Source organism: Notamacropus eugenii, chromosome 5, assembly GCF_028372415.1.
Source record: "Notamacropus eugenii isolate mMacEug1 chromosome 5, mMacEug1.pri_v2, whole genome shotgun sequence".
Lineage (NCBI taxonomy): Eukaryota > Metazoa > Chordata > Mammalia > Diprotodontia > Macropodidae > Notamacropus > Notamacropus eugenii.
The window spans coordinates 452,170,901-452,194,194 of NC_092876.1; the positions used below are offsets into that span (position 1 = coordinate 452,170,901).

General features: G+C 39.7%; 1 protein-coding gene across 3 annotated transcripts in view; it reads right to left on the reverse strand.

Annotated features, from left to right (window-relative positions):
* POLA1 (DNA polymerase alpha 1, catalytic subunit) overlaps positions 1–23,294 on the reverse strand; it is a 327,051-nt gene that overhangs the window by 293,495 nt on the left and 10,262 nt on the right. For 2 of the 3 annotated variants that reach the window (XR_011968249.1, XM_072615233.1), the window contains exons 4-18: positions 22,677–22,757; positions 19,522–19,631; positions 18,100–18,162; positions 17,008–17,100; positions 16,362–16,554; positions 15,986–16,166; positions 15,705–15,886; positions 10,319–10,431; positions 8,549–8,665; positions 7,174–7,248; positions 6,344–6,482; positions 4,986–5,140; positions 4,486–4,570; positions 2,785–2,846; positions 1,138–1,227 (exon numbers count right to left, since the gene is read on the reverse strand). Coding sequence is in view for 2 of the 3 variants with exons in the window: in XM_072615233.1 (XP_072471334.1) it covers positions 1,138–1,227; positions 2,785–2,846; positions 4,486–4,570; positions 4,986–5,140; positions 6,344–6,482; positions 7,174–7,248; positions 8,549–8,665; positions 10,319–10,431; positions 15,705–15,886; positions 15,986–16,166; positions 16,362–16,554; positions 17,008–17,100; positions 18,100–18,162; positions 19,522–19,631; positions 22,677–22,757 (1,739 nt within the window). In the remaining variant the exon portion in view is untranslated. The remainder of the gene's footprint in view (positions 1–1,137; positions 1,228–2,784; positions 2,847–4,485; positions 4,571–4,985; positions 5,141–6,343; positions 6,483–7,173; positions 7,249–8,548; positions 8,666–10,318; positions 10,432–15,704; positions 15,887–15,985; positions 16,167–16,361; positions 16,555–17,007; positions 17,101–18,099; positions 18,163–19,521; positions 19,632–22,676; positions 22,758–23,294) is intronic. The other variant, XM_072615234.1, reaches the window with a different exon arrangement.

The window sequence follows — 23,294 nt, forward strand, 5'->3', positions numbered from 1 at the left end:
ATTGCTTATTTAGACCCTTAATCAAAATGTCACAAAGCAATTTTGCAGCACTATCTAAACTGCTCAGAGATGGCATTTTCTGAAGACAAAGGAAACAAACCTGTATTTATGGGGGGGATGGCATCAAGTAGAAAACCAAGGTATTAAGAATAATAAAGGTAAACTTCCACCATGAAAAGTGCTAGAACCAGTACATCTAGTTTTTGAAAGGAAAAAAAGAGTCAAAGCAGGCCTAAAAGAACCAGGTAAGTGGGAAAAAAGAACATCATAAAGTAACTTTATTTCTTCTGGCAGCTGAGGGATCACAAGACTGATTAACCTTTGAGAATCTGGGACCTTCCCAAGTCACGCTTTACCTACTCAGGATTCCAGCCTCAAACCTTCACACTAGAATGGCTCCCCCACAAAGGACACAATTATGAGTTTGCTGCTTAGGATGCAATTATTATATGACATTAGAGAGCCAATCACAACTCAAAGATGCAGAGGCTGCAGTCAAAGCACAGATTAGGGCCTCCTCCTCCAAGTCTAGGCTACAGGAGATGCTAAAGCTACAACAGGGAGATGCAGACAGGATTTTCCTACAATTCTTTGATGGGTCCTAAAACCTCAGATTCATTCATAGCAAGACTTGAAAATTTCTAGCCACATTTCCTACCTAATACCAGCAAATATTCTATTAAGTAACATTTCTAATAGCAAATGTGGAAAAACAAATTTTCCAAGCTGATTTCCAATCACTGATTGAGCTGATAGCATAACAGATAGAAAACTGAACCTGAAATCAAGACCTGAGTTCAAATTCAGCCACAGACACTTATTACCTGTGTGACCCTAAGCAAGTCACTTAACCTGGTTGCCTCAGTTTCCTCAAGTGTAAAAGAGGAATAGTAACAGTACCTACCTTGCATGAGGAGAACTGAGAATGGAGAGCACACTAACCACCGGCGAAGTGGTGACTTGAAGGAGACATGGATTCTGAGATGCCACAATGGGTGGCAGAGGGGAGGCAAGAAGACCAGATCATTCAACCAGAGACAACATAGACAAATTCATAGAAATCACGAGAACTGAAGTCTGAACCAATGCCTAGAAACAGCCAGTTATTAATCACCAGGTCAGACAACACAAACTCACCACAATGACATCTGGGTCAATTTTGTGAATCTTCGCCAAGAAAAAACCCAGCAATGTTCTCTCTGTTGCAGCAATCTCAATCTTCACATTCTATGAGGTAGAACAGACAACTCACACTTTGTTATTAGTTCTTCTAAAAAGCACCCAGTCTGAACAAATTTCAGATTTCTTAGGGTTAAACAGGCTACAGCAAAATAATCCTAATAGCAAGTATCCCACTCATAACTGTGTAAAATCTCTCAGTGACCCGTTGACTGGGAACCTTGTGACTAGACAAAGACTGCAAGTACTAAGTACTCTCAGGTATGGGAAGCACCCCCCATGGAGACATTCTCATATATATATACACAGGTTTTCCTTCAACCATTGATCCACAAGGGCATTTCCCTATGGAATCATGAGTGGCCAGTGAGATTTCATTCTATGTGAGTATGTATTTATACAATCCTTTCTCCCTCAGGTTGCAAATTAACCCCAAAGTCAGTTCAAAAGGGAATTTGAGACAAGATTAAAAAGAACTGACATTTATATGTAGTACTATAAGTTTTGCAAAATGCTTTACAGACTTTGTCCTGTGTCTTGCTTCACAGTACTCCTGTGAAGAAAGTGGTAAAGGTTATCCTCATTGGACAGATAAGGAAACCTAAGGGTCCGGGAGGTGAAGTGTCAGAGGCAGGATCCAAGCCCAGGTCATCCGAACTCCATCCAGCACTCAATATACTTCACTGGAAATCAGTCATGTAAACCACCATTTTATAAATACATGAAAAAGAATTTGCAGTGTGTTAAATATAAGGAAAAATATCTTTAGACACATGGTCTAAAAATGTCCAGTAATCCAAGTCCAGCAAGAACTCAAATTAGCAAAAACTTTGGGTATGTTTAGAAGCCGATGCTTTAATAAAGATCCCACAATAGTGAGAAGTACACTGCACTCAGCGCACTAAAAACCTCAATTACCTCATCTTACAGCAGTCACAATGAGTCCCCCTAAGGAATATGACTTCCAGAGGATAACACAAATGTCTAAGTTGCGTGTAAACTTTGTTTCTAAACTGCTGGCACACAGTTTGCTGAAAACTGCACAGTATGACCTCCTCCAACCTGTTCACTACAATCCCTTTCAATCCTCCTGACAGCTCAACCCTGTCTTCCTGTGGGCCAGAAATGACACCACCTCCATGGACAATGGGAAAAAAATAGCCTTTCATTGTGAAACAAGATTCAGACTATTCCACTTTAGGGATCTAAAGGTGGCTTTGAACACAGGTTACTTTATTAATACAGTGCCAAACAGCTTCATTCCAAGCTCAGAAATCCATAGGCTTTGTTATATTACACTTCTAATGCATTTTTAATGCCACAAGTCCCTCTGACATTTACGAGCTGTCGAACTCTGGGCAAGTCACTTAGCTAAGTTCTAGACATCTGGTGAAGGAAATTTGAATGTCAGGAGTTCCTTACAGCCGTGAAGTTACAGATTCCTCATATATATCCATAATGCCACTAAGTTCTATAGCAAAGAACAATTTTATAGTCCCAAACATAACCTGTTTCAACTACTCCCAGATAGAACCGTTTTCCCATTTTCTCTGGATATGGTTTATTAAAAGGTGCAGCAATGCAAATACTAGATAAGTTGTTTACCTTTTTATTAATCACTTCTTTAAAATCATATGGGAAGATACAGTCATTTGGTTTGGACACAACTAACCAGGAAAAAAGAAAAACAACAGCCATCTTAGTTAAAACGAAGAAATGAGAGAAAGTAAGGATAATTGCACATAAAATTGTACCACAAACTGATGAAACTGATGTTTTAATGTAAAAATCATCAAGATTCCTGAAAAATGAGGTGCTATCTGAGAGGTGAGGTGAACAGATCCAATACAAAAAGTCTGGTGATGAGAGCAAATCATATTTATGTTTACCAAGTGTTTTCCTCACAACTACCCTGTGAAGTACGTAGATCTTAAAAGTGTGGCCAAGCACAGAACTCCAGGTTCTCACAATTACCAAAACTACCCTAAAGAATTTTTACAGTCAATTGGAGGAATGGAAGACCTATTCACACACCCACCAAAATACAATACTCCCATGACTTCGGATAGCAACACAAAATAGAGGCATTTGGTCCAACCACAGTGAAAACTAGAAAAGCAGACAAAAGCATCCGGAACCAAAAGAGGTTATTTTACCTCTTCTAGAGCCCAGAAAGGCAAGGAGGCAGTCAGGTGCATTTCTGTGAGTTTTGCCACCATCGCTGATTTCTGATATTCAAAGAAAGTGAAATCCATGGTGGTCTTAGAACCTGGAAAGCGTCACTGGCTGTGTGGCAATGGGCAAGTTACTTAACACCTCTGAACAGGAAAATAATATCCATAAGCTTTTTTTCAATGAGTTGTTGTGAGGAAAGCGCTCTACGACACTCAAATAAAACATGTGACTTGCTGCTGCTCTGACTGCTGTCAGCTGTTCATTATTATTATTACTATTAGTTACTCCACACCAACTCAAAGAGCGCTGTGGTCACTGCTGGCCTACACGCCCTGCTCTGCCCGTTGGACGGGGATTCTCAGCCCCTGCTGATATCAAACCAAGGTGTCAAATAAAAGATCTGACCCCAAGGGAATCCCTCATCCTAGACTACGGACCCAGGGAAGGAAGGACTGTACGAGCTGATGTTCACCAACACTCCGGGGCTCACCACTGACACCAGGATGATTTCTCTGTGAGTCATGAGCTCAAGAAATGGCAATGACTGAAGCCTGGGATCCTCTTTGGGATCCGAGTCATGTTTATACATCAGCAATTTCATGCATCCCACAATCAAACCATAATTTAAATTTATATTCCCTCCCCCACCTGCCACACGAATGATCATCTTTACTCTTCAACACCTGTTTCTTCCTCTGCATCTTCCTGGCTTTACTTTCTATGGCCCTTCTGAATTAAGTAATCTGGAGGTTTCAGATGGTTCCAATGCAGAGGTTCACTTCAGTTTGGCAAATACTTCCATGTAACTTTGTACACTAACAATACAAAGATGATGTAAAGAGTCCCTGTCTGCAAGAAGCTTATAATCTAATGGGAAGGTCCATTAGGACATGGCTCTTCATAAAAAAAAAAAAAAATGGAATTTCAGACTACAAACATTATTTCCAAAAAACACTACTACAAAACTTTGTCAGTTTTCATCACTGAATGAACTCTATCACAAAGCTCTGCAACTGAAACAGAAAAGATATTTTTTTTTTTTAAATCTAGATTCCTGTGGCTACAGCCTGAGTGGAAAAAAAAGGGAACTTGGAAATCAAATCTTAACAAATCAGCCAAATAAATACCTACCACAGAAGTGTGACTGAAAAGGAGGCTGAGGTGCTGCTTTATCCAAAGGAAAACTGTGATGGATCAAAGCTGCCAAAGCAATAACCTGGAACCAAAAACCACAACCAAGGAAACTGTTTTTTAAAGGATCACATTGTAGTCTACCTGAATGGTGAATCATTAGCTTTTTCCTACCTGTACTTTATCCCAATACCTGGCTGGCTATTCTTTGTACTCATACTAACCATGTTAATGGCTAACTAAAAGCAAACCAATTCACTAGTATATTTTTTAAAACACTACATCTTAAAGGAAAGTGATTTTATTTTCAAAAGCTATTTTTAAAAATATTCCCACACTTACCAATAGTCAACATATGCTCCAGGTATGGGTTCAGAGACACTGACCTAGAACTCAATTTCCTTCCCAAAAAAAGGAAACCCTTGCTGAAAAATTCCACCATTCCAGTTACTATCACATGTATTCTAAAGTATAAAACCTACTCCATGCTCTTTATTCACCTCATTCTGATGAGTCTTTGCATTCTGCATGGTCTTCAAGCTGAACGACATGATAACAAGGGGAGGGGGAGCACCGTCTTTAACAACGTTCACCAATTCGGGTTTTAAAGTCATCGCCTCCACTTTACACCAACTGATTGGTTGATTCAAGAGCTCTAGGAAAAGAATGGATTAAAAAAAAACCAATAGCTATTTACAGAAGAAAAAGTATCCTCATCAGAGCGGATCAGTGGTAAATTATTTTTCAACCCTGTCTTATAATACGCCTAACTTTCAAAAAGGATAAAGCCTCATTCACAGTTACTGACACTCAAAATAGTCATATCTTTTGGCACCCAGTTGTTTTAAAGATCAACTATTATTTATAATTTGCCAACCATCTTGTAATACACCACACTAAGCACTTTACAGACGCTCACAATATGTTCATTCACTAACTGCTGATTGACCAACCATCCACGGACACTAAATACCATTAGAATCCAATGATTTTACTACACCAATAGACCAAAATGGCAGGAATATCATTGAAGCATTCAATGATAATTATTATCTACATTTTGAACTCCCTAATGAAGAAAAATGTTACTAGGGGAAATGCATTTGAAGTTTCCAATTCCTTCAACTATAAATTTCAGACATTTGTCTAATTACAATTCAGAGTTTTATAACCTTGTCACTTCGAAAGGAGTTTACTTGTGAAAATTTCTTATAATATAGATATACTAAGTCAATCTTGCAAGGCTGAAAACAAACGACCAATATGTAATTGAGATGCCTTCAAAGATGCTTAACTGTCTGGGATGGTTTAAACGCACACAAATCCTGGCTAAAGAAGAAAGATGAACTAGAATCGACCTTTCAAGTTTCCATCAGACCCATTTTCCTTCTGACCTCTTTATTTTGCTAAGAAAATGAATCAAACTTGGGTTCTTAAAAAAAGTTAAAAAGAATTTAAAAGAAGTCTAGAAAATAAATAAAATCAAAAATGTACAGACTTTTAAAAATGTTTAAATATAATGTAGAGGCTGGAGCGTGTCTGACTCTTTCAAATAATAAAACAGTAGTTTTGCAGCGATACCAAAAGTCACCCAGCCATGACACACAGAAGTTCAGTGAACTGAAATGTGTTTCAACAACCTCCCCAAAACAATCTAATCTATACTCTTAAAATGCCATAAATTACAGGGACCAATTTTTTGTCAATGTGTCTTAAATAAAACCTGCTTCATCCAAAAAGCAAACAAACAAAAACCCTTCAAAACCACACACACACACAAAGCTGAACTGAGTGGATTTCTATAATAGTCCTTTTAAAATAAATCTCCTTTGAATTTTGCACGAAAATTATTCCTTACGTGGATTTTTTATTTCCAGCCAACAAGGGCCTTTGATCTTCCTGTTCATCAAGAAGAGTTCCAAACTAGATGTATTAGTTCCAAATACATGAGAAAATGTCTCTCCTTTCAAATCTTGAGGAAGTTGTGGCAGTTCAGCCTTAAAAAAAAAACAAAAGGCAACAAAATTACACACAGATTTTATAATGTGCATGTGTAATAAAACATGGGTCACTTTGTGATACACAAGAAATGCTTTAAAAAACTTAACTTGCAATCAGCTACAGATTAAACAAGAACTTCATTCATTTTTCAATGACAAAATGGTGATCCTAAGTCCAATTTGGTACACTGATATTATCAGAAACATTTTCCTCGGTTTCCACAGTTTCAAATCACAGGTTCCAAAGCATGCGAGCACTGTGAAGGCTCAGTCATTAATACCCTATAGACACGACCTTGCTACTCAGTGAAGCAAGAGCTGCATCAGGATGACACCGCTGCAGCTCACCTCTTATCTGTTGGACACTTAAAACAGATTACAGATATTCAGCTATAAAAGGGCCCCCAAATCTACTCGATATATACTCCTACTTGTTGGTGCATATGATTGGGGAGGGAATTTTATCTTATTAATATGAACATGTAGCTTAGTAAGTAGCTTAGAAGGGAAGCTTAGCAGTCTGGCTAATGAAATTCACTTTATTTTCATTATTATTTACAAGAAAGTTTGCTCTAGTGCACTATGACCTTTCTAAGAAAGCAATTAAATGAAAACCACTTGAAATTTCAAAGCTAGGGAAGGAAAAAATTGTTTTTTCTACCAGAAGAAAATATCTTTACTTACTCACCGAGTACCTAACTTCCAAGTATTCTGATTTTTCTGGAACATCCGGAATCTCGAAAGCATAGTTCTTTTCAACTTTCTGAACACAATAAACAAACAATAAGGAGGTGTCCATAAAGTACTCTGCTAAATGGACTCACACTGTTAACAATACAGGAAAGCATAAATCAAGAAAGTTAGTATCTTTCTTTCCCACATCAACTTGCACTAAAACACAGAAGTCGTGTGCCATGAACAAAAAATGCTAAATGGGTTTGCCATGGCCACCACAAATTTAGCCAATATTTTAAAAAATAAGTTCATAGGATTTACAGCTAGGAGCGCCCTCAGATATTGTCTGAGGCAACCCCCTCCTTTTGCTCAACTGACAAACAGATCTGTGATCTTATCAGTCTTGGAAATGTCGGAACTGTCTCCATCAACAAACAAGCAAACTCCATCTAAGTGCTTAGCGGACAAGTCCTTAAGGGAGTTATCCAAAGTACAGAGAAACTGCAAGACTTGTTCAAGGTCCAACAGTCAGGTGTCCGAGAACGAGAGATGAACTCAGGACTTCCTGGGACCAAATCCAGCACTCTATCCACTATGAATCTACACCCTCACTTACAGAAGAGTAAATCTGAGGCACAGAGAGGTTATGGGACTTGCCCAAGGGCACACAAATCCAGGTCTTCTAACTCCAAATTCAGCATCTTCCCCCCATCACACCAGATATTTTAAAAAAAAATTCAATTTATTAAAATGTAAAATGAACTAAACCAACTGCTACTATATGATGTCAAATCCCTATTCCCCTATAAGGGTGAAAATTCTGTCAAACACGTCTGAAAGCTCTTCAAGATAACTTTCTTGGCATTAACCACATCATGTACATTGCTATCAAGGGCCACTGTGATGAATAACCCCAGAGGTGGTAGTTAGGAGTGTCAACTCAAGGACTAGGGAATGAACTTTGTAAAGAAATCTACAGCATTCTAACAGAAAATTCTGATATTCTTTGAGGATTTTACCTTGTGACCTACTTCTTAGGCATAACACCTATCCTAAGTCTGGATACTCATCAATTCAGTAAGCCACCAAGGTGTGATCATAACAAAGAAAGCAAAGACTTGGCTATTCTCGAAAGAAGGCAAAGACCTGTTACTGGGAAACAAGCACTAGGATGACTTTGCTGAGTCATCCTGCCTCGTTTTTCAAGTAGATAAGAAGTGTGAAGATAAGAGGATGGAAAACAGTATTTCTGCAAGTCCCCAAAATGGTGTACCTACATCCTCTGCTGCCAAAAAGAACTTTAAACAGAAGGGTACCTATTACACAAATAGCTCTTGAATGAATGAACCATTAATACAGCTGAAGAGAGTTCATGACCAAATACAAACCCTGGACTTGAATTTCATAATCTTATATTTTGTTGCAATCTTTTCATCAAATTCTTGATAAACATCTTTCATTGTAACTGGAATCCCCTTCTTTTCTCCAGTCGTTAGATCTATTTGCTGTTCTCCCCCAAAGGAAAAAGAAAAAGAAAAAAAGGATGTAAGCATGTAAAAGTTTCAACCACCAAGATTCAAGTTTTGAGATTAATTCTTTCATCCTTTCCATTTAGTTATAAAAAAAAAATCAAACTGGGAGAAGAAGACCCTCAGGGTTCCTGGGTAAAAGCAAAACAATTACTACGTAGGATTTAAAACCACCCTGTGCTAGGTGGGTGGCAACTTGTTGTCCAGTCTCCCATTGCATCCTGGGTCATCTCCAGCCATCCTGACGAATATCTGGCCACTGGACCCAGAAGGCTCAGGAGGAGGAAGTGAGGCTGGTGACCTTGCACAGCCCTCCCTCCCTCAGGACAAAGTCAGGTGCAAGGCCTGTCATCTGGATGTCAAGATCCTCTTCGAGAACGACAGACAAACACAGCCACACCAACAAGGTAGGACACAGCCCAGCAGATAAACCCAGAAGTCCACAAGAACCTTTGCCAGCTCTTATCAAACACCTCAATCATGGGAATTAGACCCTAAAAGGAACCTAAAAATGATCTGGTCTAACAGCCTCACATTTACCATTCCCGACGCTCAGATACCAGAGACAAACATTCATTAAGCATGTAAGGATGTAAGCACAACGGGAATGCAAAGGCAAGAACGAAGCAACCTCTGTCCTCAAGAAGTTTACAGTATGCAAGCAAGCACACACCAAAGTACTTACAAAATAAACAAAGGGAGACAGGAGGGAGGATGAGCAAGGCTTCAGGGAGAGGCTATGTAGAATTTTGATGGAAACAAGGAATTCCTCATTAATTACGAATCACAGAATGGAGCCTGTAACAAACCAATTCAAAGCCATAGCAGCAAGCCTTAGCCACTATTCTGTCACAGACCCCCTCTGGCAGTCCAGTCCAGGCCCCTTCTCAGAATAATGCTTTTTAAATGCATAAAATATAATACAAAGGATTGCAAAAGAAACCAATTGTGCTGAAATAGTTCTCAGATAGTTTTAAAAATATATTCGTAACCCCAAGTAACGAACCCTAGAGGATTCTAGAGGATTACAGATGGAGAGCAGAATTTTATTCCTCACTCTACAGGAAAAGCAAATGAGGGATTTTTTCCTTTCAATGGCATGGGAGACATTTGCTGCTAGCAGCCAAACAACAAGCTATGTGTCTTAAGTGGTACATTCTGAACTCACAATTAGCTATGAAAATGGGGGAGAGATATTATAACTGAGTCAAATACAGACACCTCATGACATTACGAGCTTCTCCCAACTGCACCACGAAACCATCCAGCAGAGTGACCGACAGAACAGTGAATGTTAAACCCAAACCAGGGATGGGATGGCCACCAAGCACAGCATTCAAAGAAAAGAAACACCAGGGCTAGAGAGTTCATTTAAATAGGATTAACAGCTCCTGAAGAGCCAAATAACTGGGAACAGTCTCAGGGAGCAGGTAGCCCAACTGCCATTTTGCAGATGAGGAAACTGAGGCCCAAAATGATGACACAGCCAGAGCCTACACTGTAACTAGGGGCGCCTACCTCCCAGGGTAGGGCTCTGTTCCATGGTTGTATGGAACTGTAGGAAGAGGAGAGATTGCAAGAAGGGACTCTGGAAGTGTGGAATGCGAGAATGCATACGAATTAGCTCACCTCCTCACGGGGCAGGAGATAGAGAGTCCGCTCGATGTTTTTTACCATGACACAACAGCTTACATGAGTCTCTGCTGACTCAATCCAAACTTTGCCAAACAGAAATACCACACCTGAAAGGGCAGGAGAAACAAAAAGGAACAATTTACGTTTCTTGATATTTATCAAGTTCACAATAATAAAGGAAAATTTTTAAAAGAGTAAACTGCATGACAACTAAGCCTACCTAAACTTACTCTGTGAAAATGTAGGCACCTGGTGGAACTTCTCTGCAACCACCGTGACCAGATATGGGATCAACGTCCACCTGTGTTAAGGCCTGCTTAACACTGCGATTATTTTATTACACAAATTTTAATTTTCAAGAGAGGATAATTTGCTTCATGATATGCCCCAAAGCATGTAATAACAAGTCATTTTATAATGGGCTTTAATTTCTTTCCAAAATCCACCCACTTCCACCCTGTAGAGTAGTAAAGATTCAATTGACCAGTTACCAAACAGGCACCTTTTCACAATGCTTCTTTCTCTTCTATTAATTTAGCTGAGAGACAGTTCAGTAACTAACCTGGCAGCATATTTTTTGACAAGTCACACACCTCCCTGATTTGAGAGACACAGCTTTAAGTCCCTAAATAACATATGTTGTGCACTAAAAGGAACGACGCCCATCCCAGGTGCCACATCATTGCTCTGAAAAAAATTCAGAGAGAGGCAGACTCCAAAGAGTCATCTGTCAACTTCATAGAGTATCTCTCTGCAAGCTCCCAGACCCTCTGAATAATTCAAACAGAAATGATACTGGAAACTTATCAAGTAAACCTATTTGTGGTACAAAAAGAGCTGTGGCACATGTGAACACTCTGCTTCTCAAAAAAAAACAGGAAGAATCATTCCAGAACTTCCTAAAACACAGAAAATACTGTGTATTTAACAATGATTATCCCAGAAGATTCTAGAAAAACTGGGAACACCTATATTTCATGTGTATAAACTGGGTTAAAAACCTAATAATTCCACTGTTGGGAATATACTCCAAAAATATTATCATAAGCAAAAAAAAAAAAAAAAAACCAGGCATCTGGTTCCAAGATTTTTACAGTGACATTACACATAACTGCAGAAGTATTGGATGCAATCAAAATGTCCAATAACAGGGGAATTAAAAAAAAAAAAAGAGCTGTGTTACATTAATAAAACAAAATGCTAAAATGCATTTAAAACCAAAAAAGTATGGGGGAATACAAAGAAATCTGAAAAAAGACTTTATGAAGTAATGCAAACAGAGGGGAAAAAAAACAAGTGAAGGGAATACAAGGTAACCAAAACCACATGGAGGAAAAGTGAATGAAAGTGAATGGGCGTGCAGTAAGTGCCCACTGAGAAAGTGCAAGGCTATTAAGGTGCTGAACTGCACTGACTCAGACGCAACTTTAGCTGGTTGTGTTCATGTTCACTTTTAGTATAACTCAATTTTTTTTTAAAGAAAGGTTTTTAGGAATAAAACCTTCAAATAGTTATTGCAGTTAATTAAAAGTTCATGAGAGAGAGTGGCAAGGAAGCAAGGGGAAAGCAAAAAACTGGGAAGGAAGGAGATGATACAGTATGAGGTAACTGAGAAAAATGAAGTTTCACTTCACAACAGTTTCAAAAACAGAAGGAAAATTCTGAGCAGAGGAAAATAAAATCTCTATAGCTAACTTGCAAAACTGAAACAGCTCATTTTACAGTCAAACTAATATCATACTTCACGCAAAGCAGTTGACACTGTTTATGCCTCATTTCCCACAAAAAGATCATGGTAAACAAAGAGAATATTCCCCCCAAAGTTACTCGCTGAAACCAGGTGCAGTCAGGATTATTCAACCTTGAAAAAGTCATAATGAAGACAGGATATCTTCCCGTATGCAAAGAGTAAAAATCTTTTCATAATTATGTAGTATTCAGCAACCACTGACTTGCTCAGAAGCTCTAAGAGCCTGAGAAACAATAGCAGGGTCTTCGGAGCAGTTATTTTCTATTAGTGGCATTGATTTCACCAAGGGATCATTACCTGCTACATGATGAAGCTGTTCAATTCCCGGAGATTAAAGACGGAAAAACATTCTGAAGCAATCTCTTATTTAACCCCTTGCCATCAGCCATGAAGAAAGATGTACAACTGAAGGAGACAGAGTGTAAGACAGGAAGCGCAGGACGGCGAGCCAGGCCTGGTCTTCCTGCCTCTGCTGGGCTGGACCTCCAACTCAGCACTCATCCTTTGGCCACAACATCCTTCCGCTAACCAGTCTTCAGCAGACTCTCACTCATGAATAACACAGAAACTCCTCTTCCCAGATCCAAGGTCCTCCACAATCTGGCTTCACTTTACTTTCTCACCTTTGTTTTACAGTAATCCTTTGGAAGCTCTCCAGGCCAACTGAACTTCACCACCACCCCCAAAATGCCCTGACCTCTCACACTGCCACACTTTTGCTCACACAGTTCCCGATGCCTGCAATGTCCTCTTTCCTCATCTTTATCTGTTGAATTCAGCCCATCCTTTAAAATCCAGTCCAAACGTCACCTCTACAATGTTTATCTTGATCCTCCTCCACATCCATCCCTTACACCTTCTCCCTACATGTCACTGACTTCTCAGAATTAACATACAAATCTAACGATTTTCTACTACTCAAAGGCACCTAAATACCGTGTATTAACTATGATCTATATTGTCTTACCCTCTACTGGACGATATGCTTCTTGAGGGCAGGTACCATGATTTATGGAGAAAGTCCGTCTCCCCTAGCAGCTAGCTAGCATAGCTCCCTACACACAGGAGGCACTTAATCTATGTTGTTCTGGTTCAAGATGAACCCACTTAATACCTGTATAAATCTAGGCAAGTCAGCTTCATCTCCCTAAGCGTATTTTCCTCATCTGTAAAGTGGTGTAATTGGATCAGATGATTTCCAACATTCCACTTAGGTCTACAATTTCTAATCTGGAAACACCTGGTTTATAGATTATTACCAGAAAAAAAAATGAGTATTTTCCCCTTTGAAAAGATTCCTATAAGTGACTCAGATGGCATCATTTTATTTTTGCTCTTGAATGATATCAAAGATTTTTGGGGAAAATGAGATCTGAGATTTCAGCAACAACTTTGAGCATGACAAGCTAACTGCTACACAAAATTTTTCTACTTCATTATCCTTTCAGTGTCACAATCTGAATCCCTAAAACCTGCCATTTCACACCTTTGTGCCCCCTAAAGAAATTCAGATTATTAGAGCTAGAAAAGAATTTAGAAGTCGTCTAGTCAAATCTCATCGATTTTTCCCAAGGTCACATGGCAGTTATGTTGTGTTTGTCCTTCGGTCTAGAAGAGGACCATGACATCTAGATGATGACCTGACTTGCACTTGACTTTGTTTTGAGTGAGGGAGGGCTGTGCAAGGTCACCAGTCTCACTTTCTCCTCCAGAGCCATCTGGGTCCAGTGGCCAGATATTCATCAGGATGACTGGAGATGGCCACGATGTAATGGGAGACTGGACAAGTCATGTGACATGGTAAGGGCTCAAACCTTTATCTCCTGACTCTCTTTCCAGGTCCCCACCTGGCACTTGCAACTAGGATCCTATTTTGTGACAAAAGATGCAAGAAGAAGAAATAGCAGTCACATTTCTACCTGGAAAAAGAAAAATAATTTTTACTTGAGTTTCACAAACTCAAACCTTATCAGTGACTACTAATCAATTAAGTGGGCTATTTAAGAAGGCCCATTTTCCTGGGAACTGTCCAGACTTCAATCAACCAACCCCTATGCTACTCCTTCTCTAAATCTTCAAAAATCACTACTAATACATGCTTCCAAGTCTCAGACCCAATAGCAGTAATTACCACCTGATTTACTGCCTAGAACTGGCATACGTACATTCGAGTTCATATATCCGGAGAACTCATTTACCACAGTCTTAGTCAACAGTTGTTACCAGTCCATCTTCAACTAGCAGTTTAGAGGAAATAAAAAGAAAGGAGAACGGCATTCTTATTCTTCACCTAGCAAAAACATGTTATCTGACCTAGGAAAATCGGGTGAATATTTACTTATAAAGCTAATCTATTCTTTATCAGACATTAATAAACATCAGTTTGCTACTCCAGCGGTTCTCACAAGTTTCTATATAAGCCAAAGCACATCAATATTTCTACCCACCAGTTTTTTTCCAGTTACAGTCAGCACCCTTGCAGATCACTGTAAGACTTAACCCTCACTCTGCTCAATGACTTGCTTTACTGACATTCCTCCTACTTTGCATATAGCTTTCAAAGAAATCCAAAGTTTGAAACCCAGACACCAAACCACCTGCCTTGTCCTTGAAACATCGGAGAGAAGGCAGCTCTGATCCAAATGACATTTTTCACTAGTCTCAGAAACTGGGGAATCTCCACTGTCAGAACAGATTATAGGGAAAGGAAAAAGCAGAATACTCACCTGGTAAAAGACTTAAGAGCTGGAGGACAGGTTCAAAACCCCATCTGGACACACACTAGATGGATATCCTTAAATTACTTACACTACCTGTGCCTCAGTTTACATAGGTGTAAAATGAGAGGAAGAAAGGAAAGTTAGACTACATTATCTCTAAGGTCCCTTCTAACCATAAATCCCATGATCCTATAAGTAACAGAAAGACAAAATGGGGGAATTGGGACAGCTTCCCGGCTCTTCTGGAATTTGGATTTCATACTGTACCTTCCTTATTTTGCCTAAAATGAAATCCTAAACACTGTTTCACACAGAAAGCATATATGAAAATACATTCCTAATATCCACAACTGCTGTATTTGTAAGAGCAAATAAAACAACAGAAACAATCTAAACAACCAACAGTTCAACCGTAATAAATATGAAGCATACAAAGAAACACGGGAAGAATGACATGAAGCGATGCAGAGTGAACTACAGACATCAACTAGATAAAAGAAAGGAAAAGGGAAGGAAAACGAAGCCAGTGGTGGCTGAATTTCAAGCGGATCCAGAAGGCAACAGAAAACCAAGTATTTTCTTGTTTCATTATTGCAGTTGTTAAAGTCTAAAGGTTTAGGATAAGGTTTGACCTCTTATTTTGTACGTCAAGGTGCTTTATTGACTTTTAAGATGATAATTCTTTCAAACAAAACCACATGTAAACACCAAATAAAAATGATTTTAATCAATTTTTGTTTGGATTTTCATGTTGCTGTTCCCTTCCAAAAGTCCATGATAGAAGGCTGACAGTGTTTATTTACACGGTAAGCCTAAGCAAAGGGCTGTTTTCCCAGTATCAATACGTTTGTATCAGTGACAATTCCAGAGAAAACCCTTTCCCAGGACAACCGAGCACCAACCCAATTACCTGGCTGGCTATACTGGTCTTCATAAGCATCCAGCCAATAAAGCAGGAAGACTTGATCACCATCTGCCCCTTTCACCAATGGAAGGCGACTGCAATCTACCTGGACGTCTTGGGTTTGCAAACTGCTTTCATCTTCCTGATCCATTTTGTCCCAACAAGAAACATGTGGGAGAAAACTGTCCCTGCAGAAATCACGTGAGAGATATATAAATTCTACTTGCAAGAGAATGATGAGAGCTGAATCTAACAGATGAAGTTTGTTCTGAACCAACAATTCTTACACATGTGACAACTCTGGCTCCACACTCTTTCCCTGTTCCTTCCCTTCTTCCTGGGTCGTGATAACTTTGGGGAGAATGTCAGCTTCCTCATCTTCCATAGGTTCATCAAAGTCTCCATCTTCAAAATCCATCAAACCCTTCTCCTCCTCCTGCACCTCCTCCTCTTTCATCGCCTCCTCTCCTAGAAGCATCGAACACTCACGTTGTGATAATCATGCATGGCAGCTATGGATCCCAACATGTCAGCAGAAACAGAGATACTACCACACAGCTTGCAAAACTACATTTTCACTGCAAAATGAATACCTGAAAGCTTCCTCATGATCCAAAACGCAAGTTTTTCAATTCTTTACAATTTAAACAATCGACAGAATACCTTCAGAAGCATCTTCCTGTTGCACCTCCACAGGATCACAATTTGCTACCACACTTTGCGTCTGTACCACGTCCTTGTGCTTCTGCTTTATGACACCAGGCTTGGCCATGTAATCAGCACATTTAAGATGAACAGGAGTCACAGGACCTTCCTTTCTTAAAACAGAAGCATCATTTTTCCCCAAAGGAGTTGCCTAAAAATATTAAGGAAAAAAAGTCTTATATCTAGGCCCCATGACTACACCAACTGACTCTGCTAACCCACCAACACCAGTAAAATAAGACAACCATTCCTATTTACCATGTGTGACTCCAGTCGCATCATTGTCATTTCAGTCAAGAACACATACAGAACTACAATGGTGTATAGGAATACAAATTTTCTCATCTTTCAGTCCCGGGGTCAATGTAACTTAAATACAGTACTTATCTACAAAAGTAGGTATCACAAAATGTGCAAGAAAGAAGCACGCTCACGCACATGTTTTTGATGTACAGGAAACAATATAATGAAGAGGAAGAAATAGTGAAAATAAAAAATCAAAAGGCAGTAACTCTACAGACAAGGAGAAAATAATAAATAGAGAGGCATTTCTTTCTTGCAGGAAAAAACAGATGTGAATCTATTTGAGACACACTTTTTTTACCTTGGGTATCTGCACTGAGAAAGGATTCAGTGAAGCTCCAGTGGATCTTTTCTTCTTTAGCATCATTACAGGTGGTGGAGCTATCTGAGGTGTCTGAAAGAAAGGGGAAGACAGACTCATTGCCATGCTTGGCTTATCACAAGACAGAAAAAGTATGTTCCTTCATCCAACGAAGCCCAACAAATAAGGCTTTTTTTCTGCCTCTCCTCCCCCCACACAACATATATGCTCATGCAAAGTGGTTACTATAGCAACAGAACCACAGTGCCACTAGAAAGCCGAAGCAGACATCAAATCCACCCTATACCAATTATTTCTCTTAAAAATTAAACACTCTTTCCATCTGTCTTTCCAGGACACTGAGTTTAAGAAGACAGCACAGAATTGAGAGGAAATGAAAAGGTGCTAGTGATTTCGATCACTGGCCATTAGGAAGGGACCTGACTTTAGAACAAGGACTCAGTCCTTATGAGTTCTGTTGTCCATCCCAAGCATTTGCAACTGACTTCTTAATCACTCCCCACCTAAGCCCAGGGAAAAGCAGCAGTTCATGGCTGAAAGTATTTCAGATTGACAGGATTCAACCTATTTAAGGAATAAGATATACTGCAGCTCCTGAATACAAAGGATGTGTACTTTCACAGAAAAGACTCTTACATATTATCTGAATACACACCCACACACATCAAACTACATAACCATATAGCTGTTAACCGCTGAAAACTGCTTACCTAACATGGCATAGGCAAGCGACTCAACTGAAGGGGGGGGTGTTTGGTTTTTTTTAATCATTTTAAAAAGACACGAGATGTGAGATACAGTGGACAGAGCAGCTACGAAGATGTGGGTTCCCATCCAACTCTGACACATACTGGCTGTGTGATCCTGGGCAGGTCACTTAACAACTGAGTGCGCCAGATAACTCTCTAACAAAGACTCTGAATTGCAGAGCAGCTGCTGACCTGCATTGGAAGAGGTTTCCTCAAAGTGAGTTCCCTACATCCCTGAAATCCAAGGTAAAATGTTTTTTTTACAAGTCTTTATTTTTACTACTGAGTCTCTACCTCACTGGAGTCCACAAAAATAACTTACCGCAGCATTAAGATCCTGCAGAATGTCCCCGAGCAAATCATCCTTTGACAAGTCAACAACTTTCTGGAAACAAAACAAAAAGATGATTAAGAACCTACAGTTTATCTGCACTCACAAAAGGGTTGTTCTGTGCACAAAAAACAGAGTCAGAACCAGCAACGTGGCACAAGAGGAAGATGAGAAAGCCTAGTCCACACACCTACTAATCAGGAGCATCAGGCAAACATGTCAGTGAAGTGAGGTTGTGACAAGTTAGTGCGTGGATTCTTAATTTTTCCATATGAACAGTTCACCCATTTTCTGTTCTAACTATCACCTGCACAAATCAGAAACCGATTCTATACATCTTGACTTGATATTTCATTCTCATTCCAGGATCACAGGCTACCTAGAGTATATGTACATCTGCATGACCCTGTCACACTTGAAACTTCATATTATATAAACCGAGTTCATTTACAGCCAACAGACCTCCATAGTCTTGACTGCATGATACAATGACTGCAAGAATAGAAATTCTGGATATTCAGGTTCAGTTTGTTAGCTTAATAAGTTCACGAAAACCTTGATCACTCAATAAATTTTTACTGAGTACAGAATTTTTAATTCATTGGTTCAAATAATATGGAAAACAATTTGGAATTCGTGAAAAAGTCAATAAAAGTGCTCCTACCCTTCGAAGTAGAAATCCCACTAGGACACATGTATCTCAGGATATCAAAGACGAAAGTTACCAAAATATTCACAGCAGCATTTTTGTTTGTAGTAACTAATTGGAAACAAAGTGGATGCTCATCCATCCATTATGGAATGGTTCAATAAACCATGGAAGATGGACCACACGAAATTCTATTACAGCGTAAGAAACAACAAAGAAGCCGTATGGAATATGGAATAGATGGCTGACCTTTTTAGTCATGGAGATCTGGTTCAAGTTCCAACCATGGCCATGAACAAGTCACTGAACCCCTCACTGTCCCAGGCTACTGAGATTAAATTACTGTATTACAAAATTACAATACAAGGCAGTGGAGGCGTAGGGAAGAGAAGAAAAAAAGAAAGAAACAATGAAAAAGCGTAAGGAACTCAGAGAAACTTGGGAAGACTTGCATGAATGGATAAAGACTAAATTAGGCTGACTCAGGAGACCTATGTATCCAGTAATTACCGACGAAAAAACCACTAAGGCAGTGAAACCCCAATTAAATGAATTAAATGACCACAACTGATTCCAGATGGGGAGAGAGGCTGGGAACAAGATATGTGCAAGGGTGCAAATGCTGTCAGATGAGGTCACGCTTAGCTGCTTAGCTGTGCTTCTCTGATAAACCAGAGGATTCCACTGAGGTGAAGGAGGTGGTCCGGGGAAGTTATCGTGACATGACTTAAAAGGGCATCAAAAAGTGAAGGAGTGAAACTCACATCTGCAGTTTTCTTTCCAGCACTTGCCATAAACATCGACTTGATATTATTCGGCTTGGATACCACGGCCTTCCTTACGTTCTTGTCTTTGGATGCTTTATCACCTTTTCCTGCCAGAATAGAAATTCATTAGGAACGTCTCCTTGCCTCCTCCAATAACTAAGCAGCAAATTAAAGATCTCCTCATCTGCCTTCTGTGCACCAAGAGTTGAAGATACCTATTTTGAAGGGCTCAGTATGAAAAATCATACCATTTTATGTACTCTTTAAGAAGAAAGGAAAGGAAAGAACCTTGATTGTAACCAAATAAAACTGAGTTAGACATTTCCTTTAAAAATTCCTGATAGGGAATCCCCGGAATGAGGGAGCGAGTCTGGCTTCCCAATTTACAAGCAGTGAGTGAGACCCTGGGCAGTCACCTTACCGCCCTAGGCCTCAGTTCTCCCCTGTGTAAAGTGAGAAGGTTAAACGAGGTCATCTTTAAGGTATCTTCCAGCTCCGGAGTCGAAGCTAATTTTGGTTAGATATTGGATCAAACTATACGGGAAAGCTGTTCAAATATTTTCTCTTTAGGAACAAACAGAAGGCTTGCTTGTGCACACACTAGAAGGACCAGAAATCAAGTATACTGCCCTAGCGCATCTTTTTTTTTTATCCACAGGGCAAGGAAAACAGAAACTGCAGGATGAAAACCTTTATTTCAAAGCAATTATCGTATCATATTTTTGCTTCAATTCACGATGCCTGGTCATTCTAGTGCTAAAGGTTATCAAGTCACTCTCAACTGGACAAATCAGATTTCTTTACTAAAATAACTTTTTAACCAACGATTTAAATCCAAGAAAAAACAATTATTTTATGATTTCCATAAATGCAGCTCTCAATTTCAATAAAACTAGTCAATTACTCCTAAATCCTGCCATCTTCTTAGTGTATAGACTCGTTACCCTGATGGAACTTTTCTACACCTCCAGTCACTAAAGTCAAATAAAAATTGTAAATACCTATTAGCTGCCTGTTCATCCTGTTCAAGTGCTGTCTATGTCTTCCCCTCAAAAGAGCATTCATCTGAGTCAACGGAGGCTTCCCCCCTTCACCTGGCTCTTCCACTACATCCGGTTAGCAGTACAAATATCTGCATATCACACCAGGGAAAGATCAGGGGGGATGCATTTGAGAAAGCACAATACTTTCAATAATCTTTGGTGATAGCAAAAAGTCATCTTTGAACACCACGCTGGAATTTACTCCAGGTGGTGCCATGTGGCTAAAAATCATGGACTTCAATCATTCAAGTATAGTTAAAATACTAATATCATAAACATATTATCTCACAAACAACTAAAAAATGTGGATACAGGGGCCTCCCAGCTCAGGAAACTCCCTCTACAAATGCTGGTCTGTGACTCCAACACTATGAGGTTAAACAATGACTTGCTCAAGGTCACACAGCCAGTATGTGTTCTGAGGCCAGGCTTCAATCCAAATCTGCTGTCTTAACACTCAAAACACCCAGGAAATATGAAAACTACAGGCTTTGGATGCTGAAAAGGGATTTAAAAAGTTATTTTTTTCATAGTCCTGGAACTTCCAAATTATCTCTAACTTTTGTTTCATTTTCTCTGTTCACACTGCCACCACACTAACTCAGGTTCTCACTCCCCCTCACCAAGACTATTGTACTAGGCTCCTGACTGGTCTTCTGGTGTCAAGTCTCACCCAACTCCAAGCCGTCCTCCTCCACTCAGCTGCTGAAGTGAAGGTCTACCCACGGCACTCCCCTACCTCAATAAACTCCAGCAGTTCGATTACCTTCTTTAGACTTTCAAGGTCTTTAAAATGAGATAACAGTTGTAAAAGTACTTAGCGCAGTGCCTGGCACAGAGCAGACACTTACATGCTCTTCCCCATCCACCCTTCATAACTCAGCCCAAACCTACCTTTCCAGCTTTAATACAATTACTCTCCTTCAAACACACTCGAGTTCAGCTAAACTGGTCTTACTTTTCCTCATGTGGCTTTTTACCATCCATCTCCCATTGCCTGGAAGGTGTTAGCTCTTAGAACCCTTGAGTACCTAACTGCCTCCAAGGCTCAGCTAAAGCACCACTCCCTACCTGAAGCTTCTGCTGTTTTCCCTGGCTGTCAGTGTCTTCTCCAAAACTTATCTTATACTTCAGCATCTATTTCTTATCTATCTCTATGGGTTCGCATTGCCTCCCACACCTAGATTTAAGATCCTCAGAAGGAGGGACTGTTTCACGTCTGTCTTTGAATCACCAGTACCTAGCCCAGTATTTGGTGCACAGCAGGTGCTCAATGCTTCGATTAACTGATTTTGTGAATCTTTAAGTTTCCTATATAAAATAAATTTCATTCTAAACACCAGAACATAGCCTTTATAGGTATACATCCCAAGTAGATCACTGATAAGAAGAAGTCCCCTAATATACCAAAAAATATGTATATATGTATACACACATACATAGACATATACATCTCTCTCAGCACTTTCTGAGGTAGAAAAAAGCTGGAAACAAAGTAGATGCTCATCCGCTGGGGAATGGCTAAACATGAATGCAATGCAACGTCACTACGTTGTAAGAAATGATAATTATGGTGAACGCAGAGAAGTCCAGTCCTTCATGAACTGATGCAGAGCACAGGAAGCAGTCATGAAAATAACATACACGGTGACAACCACACAAATGGAAATGACAGCAACTGCCAAACAACTGAAAGAGAACTTGCAGAGTCCCTGGGAACAAGCCCGGCCCCCAGCCCTCTTCTCTCCCGCAGAAGCAGGAGGCCCGTGAGTGCGGAACACTGCATGTATTTTAGTTTAGACGAGCAACGTGATTTTTACTGATGTCTTTCTCCTATTCTTCTTTTTCTTTCTTTTTTTCTTTCAAAAACATTATTTTATGATATAGTTCTCTGGGAGGAGAAAAAGATAGTGATGAGTATCTGAGAGATATTGGGATAACTGCCATCTTCCAAAAACATTGTTTTAATGTATACTTTAAAAGAAGATCTTTTCTCCACAAAGAAAGTTGTGCCAAGCCACCTACTCTAGAATACCGTACCATATATCATCTCAAACCCTAGGTAACTCTGCAAACAATAACAACCTCTTGAAAATAATACGTTCATACCTTTTTTACTGACGTCAAAGGTGTCATCGTCCAGGTCCTCATCAAAAATCTCCCGGCCATCCTCCACATAGCCAACACCATCTGCAAGAGCAAGGTAAACCCTAAATGGTCCAAGGACATGAACAGGCCGCTTTCAGAGGAAGAAGTCAAAGCTATCTATAGTCATACGAAAAAATGCTCTAAATCACTACTGATTAGAGAGAAGCAAATCAGAACAACTCTGAGATACCGCATGACACCTATCAGACTGGCCAACATGACAGAACAGGAGGATGATAAATGTTGGAGAGGATGTGGGAGAGGTGGAACACTAATACTTTGCTGGTGAAACTATGAGCGGATCCAACCATTCTGGAGAACAATTTGGAACTATGCCCAAAGGGCTACAAAAATGTGCGTACCCTTTGACCCAGCAATACCATTTCTAGGACTGTATTCCCAAGAGATCATAAGAATGAGAAAGGGTCCCACATGTACAAAAATATTTATAGCAGCTCTCTTTGTGGTGGCCAAAAACTGGAAATTGATGGATGCCCATCAATTGGGGAATGGCTGAACAAGTCATGGTATGAGTGTAATGGCATACTATTGTGCTATAAGAAATGATGAACAGGAAGA